The 5,697-nt window shown below is 35.6% G+C and overlaps 1 protein-coding gene across 1 annotated transcript in view; it reads left to right on the forward strand.

Moving 5' to 3' along the window:
- Positions 1 to 3,885, forward strand: part of LOC106109172 (cGMP-dependent protein kinase, isozyme 1-like) — a 10,122-nt gene extending 6,237 nt beyond the window's left edge. Inside the window, exons 8-13 of the mRNA XM_013290577.1 lie at positions 2 to 86; positions 186 to 402; positions 997 to 1,228; positions 1,409 to 1,507; positions 1,631 to 1,887; positions 3,493 to 3,885. Of these exons, the coding sequence (XP_013146031.1) occupies positions 2 to 86; positions 186 to 402; positions 997 to 1,228; positions 1,409 to 1,507; positions 1,631 to 1,887; positions 3,493 to 3,652 (1,050 nt within the window). The 3' untranslated portion in view covers positions 3,653 to 3,885. The remainder of the gene's footprint in view (position 1; positions 87 to 185; positions 403 to 996; positions 1,229 to 1,408; positions 1,508 to 1,630; positions 1,888 to 3,492) is intronic.
- Positions 3,886 to 5,697: the final 1,812 nt, after the last annotated feature.

Here is a 5,697-nt window from a genome sequence, read left to right on the forward strand (position 1 = left end):
GCTTGGTAATCTAGATGAGTTAAAGAATGTACGACATGCCGTGCCACGAGCTTCACAACAGAAGAAAAATTCTGAAGTCAAAAGCGGTGAGTTAACATTTTGTCTTGCAATATCCATTATAATGCTTAATGGATTGAAGTTTTCTCGTCGATTATCAATTAGTGAATGTTACATTTGATTCTCAGAGTACGAGTTTGTGGCACTTAAGGATTTGGAGATAATCGGTACATTGGGTGTGGGAGGGTTCGGTCGCGTGGAGCTGGTGCAGTACAAGCCGCGGCCGACGCTCACGTTCGCGCTCAAGTGCCTCAAGAAGGTGGACATGGTGCAGCAGCAGCAGCAGGAGCATGCCTACAACGAGAAGAACATCATGATGACGTGTAACAGCCCATTCGTCTGCAGGTCAGTGCCTAACTTAATTAACCATTGTCCTAAATCTGTAAGAAAACCAATCATTTTCCTGCCAAGAAAGAGTAAAATTGAAAAGGGGCACACAGATCATATTATTTACGTAAACTATACGCTACGTATGTTGAAAAAAAACATTACTTAATATCACTTATTGCCAAAATCTTATGCCTTGTCATTTAGTTAGTTAATTTGCAAAAATGATTACATTAAATGTCAATAGATTAGCTTAATAAATTACAGTACTTAAGAAAACATCTTTTTCCAATTATTTGGCGATTGATTTCGCTATAAATGCAACAAGATTAGATAACACAAGAAACAGAAATGACGTTATAAGTTATATATTTGTTTTACGGAATATTATCATGGTTACGTAATTACTAGAGAAATGTCGATAAAGAAAAACATACGGATTAAAAGAAAGATGATGCGGGGATTATTAAATAGCTGGAACAGGAAAAAACAATTTTGACTAAAACCATGTCAACAAAAACATGTCAAACCTATTTTTTCAGCTACCTCTTTTGTGAAAAATGTAGTGTTTGATACGTAAATATTTTTTATGACCTTAATTTTACTTTTTAGGTTATATCAAACATTCAAAGACAACAAATTCATATATTTCCTAATGGAGCCGGTGCTGGGCGGCGACGTGTGGACAATACTACAGAAGCAGAGGTATTTCCCTGAGAACATCGCGCGGTTTGTCGCCGCCTGCGTCGTCGAGGCTTTCCAGTACTTGCACTCAAAGGATATCATATACAGAGATCTCAAACCCGAAAACTTGATGCTGGATAAAAACGGCTACATTAAACTGGTAATTAACTTAGCTTTTCTGCATACAAAATGTAATATGTGGTTTTTTAATTTATTTTGTGATGCATTTATGTCATCGTTTAATGGTCCCTAAAGTTGTGGTCACTGACTCTGATTGTAGCAGTCGACAAATAAGTATAGATAGTCAACATGCAATTAATAACTAATTACTTTGATTTAGGTCGATTTCGGTTTCGCAAAACGGTTATCCCAGAATAGCAAGACATGGACATTCGCAGGCACTCCTGAGTACGTTGCACCTGAAATTGTTTTAAACAAGGTAAGACGTTACTTATCACGTTATTCATACATACGATTAATTGTTTATAAAAAAGGAAGCAATCGTAAGTGACAGTTTATCAAATAGTTTCTGAGTATGAATGCGTAATTTGTGGCAATGCAGGGTCACGACCGCGCGGTAGACTGCTGGGCGCTGGGCGTGCTGATCCACGAGCTGCTGGTGGGCAAGCCGCCGTTCCGCGCGGCCGGCGGCGACCACATGAAGACGTACACGCTCATACTGCGCGGCATCGACGCGGTCGCCTTCCACCCGCGCGTGCCCAAGTCCGCGCAGCTGCTGGTCCGCAAGCTGTGCCGCGCCGTGCCCGCCGAGCGCCTCGGGTACCTCAAGAATGGCATTGTTGACATTAAAAATCATAAGTAAGTTCATAGTCATTATAATTTGATCTTTTAAAAATATTAAAGTATACATTACAATTACAAATTATAATGTAAAGTGTGTTTTAATAAAAGCATTCTTACGGGATAAGCAGTATAAGGAATAATTTACGTTTTAAAATACACTAATAGATTATCAAAGATAACAACGTTAAGAAATGTCAATCCTCGTTTAAAATAATTGCGATATATGTGACGTCCTGTTGTCTCTGATTAAGTTTAATTGTCAAGATCGCGGTTAATTTAAACGCGTGCTTTGTTTAAGCGGCCTTGTTTTTATTAATAAAACCTACAATTTATTAACACGCCGTCTCAATTACGCTTGACTATAAACAGTGATAAATGTGTAGCTGTCATTATTTTTTAGAAGAAATATGAGTTGTTTACGCAATCCTCAAGCACTTTTCACTCAAAAATTTCTAGAGATGTGAACGAATTAAACATTTTTACGTCCCCATTTAAAGATTTAGCAGAATTTTATTTGAGTTCACATGTTACCGATTCAACTGAAAATGGGACTTTGCACTTTACACATTAACATCATGTAATCGTACTTACGTTAATTCAGTTTCTCAATAATATTAGACGATAACAATTATTTTTACCAAGTCATTATATTTTGTAAGACTATCATATTCAAAGTGTTTCACATTTATTTCAATGGCATAAAAAATGATGTAATTATGTTTTTTTGTTGTAAAAAGTAACATTAATGACGTAATTTCCTGCATCCTGTAATTTCGTCTGTGTCTGTAGGGATAAGGGTCCCTTTATTTCCTCAATTACTGCAGCATACGTTTTTAGAATAATCCGCTCAGCGCATTATCATAAAGTTGCATATTGATTCACTTTATGGATTTACATACTAGAAAATAAACGGGGAAATTATTGTGTTTGCCAGATTATGATTTTGCGACAATTCCGTTGATATACGAATTATGTACCAAGCATGTAAACTTGTTTGATACTGTGCAATAAAACATACCTTATGATCGATTGGTATTGTAAAAGGGGAGAAATCAAGTCCGACTTTCGAGGTCTCCATACTGTACAACTACTTTCTACAACTTGCCGATGCACATTATATACTATCTGTATTGCTCTCGCTAGGATAGTTAGCATCTCTAGATACTAACGGCCGAATTCTGAAACGTCATTTAAGTATGTAACAGCGTCTTAAATGATAAGGACACGCTTAAACTCTAAATTCCTCACTTTTGACGTCTATCAGATTACTAGATGTCCCTCACGATTTCGCCCGCGTGGAATTAAAAAATATAGCCTATATTACTCGCCGACAGCATGTTTTTAACGTATTTTTAAAAACGGCCGAGTAGTTTTTGGGTTATTTCAATACATACACAAATAACTAACAAATCTTACCTCTTTATAATATTAGTATGAATAGGCAGCGCTTACGAAGCGAAGTATTTAAGATTTGTTTTAGTATTTGGCCGTAAGTACTCGTATATGTATGATTTTCAAAGTTTAAAATTTGGAGAAAAATACATATACCGACTCATAATACTAATCATCGATTTGTAATTTCATCAGTGATTTGAAGCAATCTTCATTGTTTATTTGCAGATGGTTCCTAGGCTTCGACTGGGATGGTCTCCGTGAGAAAAAACTGAAGGCTCCTCTCATCCAGCCCGTCTCTAGCGATTTCGACCTTAGCAACTTTGAGAAGTACCCCAAGGACAAACTACCACCAGATGAAACCTCAGGCTGGGACATTGACTTTTAAAACCAACGTAACTGCATTTCATTATATCCATATTTATTTGTATATAATTATTAGAGAGAAATACAATATTTTTACAACACAACAGTTTTTTTTTTAGATTTGATAGCAAATAGCAACATACAGAAATATCTATAGATAACTGTCGTCGTTCTACGCCTTCTATAGTTAATCTTCTTATAAAGTTAAGCCTAGTCTACACAGCGGATGACTGTACTCGACTTGTCAACTCTATACCTTAAGTACTTTCTCTAATCACTGATATTTCATCCATATTTTCCTAGTTATAGCTTCTAATATTTCGTTATGAAACGATTCATTTAATTACATTAACGGTGTGTGAAACGAAAGTGAAGATGTCAATGGATGTTCACTATTTCGATTTCCTTTCTCTCCTACAAACTCAATACGATTAAATTATGTATAAATAAAATAATTTTGGTGATTATGTGATTTTTCACTCAAAGGTAGCCTACCCTAGATACTGGTCTATGTGACAAATATAACATGAAATGTAACAACATAATATCACATGCAATATTGAAATTAGGGCGGGTGTCGGCGCACAATAGCTATTAAGTTGTGTGAACGAAATGAACAGTAAACTAAATATGAACATGGCTTGTCGTGTGCAATGTGCAGATCCAGGTCAACAGGGACAATCATTAATGCCTATTGTCGCTTACAAACGCACACATATTTATTAAATAACATTTTTTCCAGTTAAGTTACAAAGCAGGTTTTGTTTCACATTTTTTTGTAATAGTAGCCTATATATTTTGTGCTATACGTATATTGAATACATATATACTCTGATGTAATTATGAGTTCCACTGATTACACTTCTGACATATTGATTCCTGTTTTTTTTTAAAGAGACTAACGATGTGTTTTGTATAAATGTTTCAATATACTACGAGTATATGTACATATGTCTATGTACATATTATATTATATTAAAACCTGTTAATTGACATGTGACCAATCAGTCGTTGTTTGTATAATTTATTACATTGAATATTTTATTTATAAATGAATATACTCGTGTGTGCATTTCCGTAAATAAATTGTATAAAGTATAGGGCTACCTATAACCATAAATCTGTGAAACGAGATTAAAGAAACGCGATTGTTTTCTTAAGCGATAAGAGTACCTTGCTCTCCATTCCTCTCGCCCGCATAATAATGCCAGCCAGTTTTATCATTGGAAATAAAATACGTTCAATGAATTAGCGTAAATGTTAATGCAGTGTGCGAGTACAGACTTCAGAAGCGTCAGCGGTCGGCTAATAGCGGACATCGGCCACAAGCAAAAGGTTTGTTTGCATGCGACACGACTCGACGCCAACGCCATTTAATTGGCGATACGAGTCGCGAGTCCCGGCCACAGATCACTCAATTCAGTCAGTACTCTTGCTCAGTGTAGTTTATCCGGCGCGCGTGTAGACACGTCACATACGCCGTCCGTTTCTCTCCGCGCCACGCATACAACGCGAAAACAGAAACAATCGCTGCAATGCCACGAAAACTCAACTAACAATATTAATGAAAAAATTGTGAAAAATATACTGTGTGTGTGTTTAGTGACAGTGAATTGCGTTACTATATAAAATCAGGATCTGTGTTTTGACGGTAAGTTTGAAAAAAATCACTTGGTTGTAACTTATGAATTACAATTGATGTTTATAAGAAAAAATTAAAACGATAGCCATTTTCTTTAATTCAAATGAACAATTTTTAAATTTAAGAAATTGTAACATAATGTGTACAAATTGTAATTCAAGTCACAGTATAGATCAGTTACGCGTTTCAATAATAATGAAATAAATGAAATCTAGTACCGGTCGTTTCATTAGCATTGCGCACAAGTCGGTTAAAATTAATCTTTCTGGAATAACCGGAAAATACAACATAGTTCTTAAGTAATATCAAAGTACAAATATAAATCTAGAATTGAGTTATATTTACTACACCTTTTAAGATTATGTAAACTGCTGAAAGTCCACTGAAAAATTGATTTCAGCAGGAAAATGTCAGTCCCCTGAGAT

The sequence above is a fragment of the Papilio polytes genome, unplaced genomic scaffold (assembly GCF_000836215.1).
Source record: "Papilio polytes unplaced genomic scaffold, Ppol_1.0 DF821289.1, whole genome shotgun sequence".
NCBI lineage: Eukaryota > Metazoa > Arthropoda > Insecta > Lepidoptera > Papilionidae > Papilio > Papilio polytes.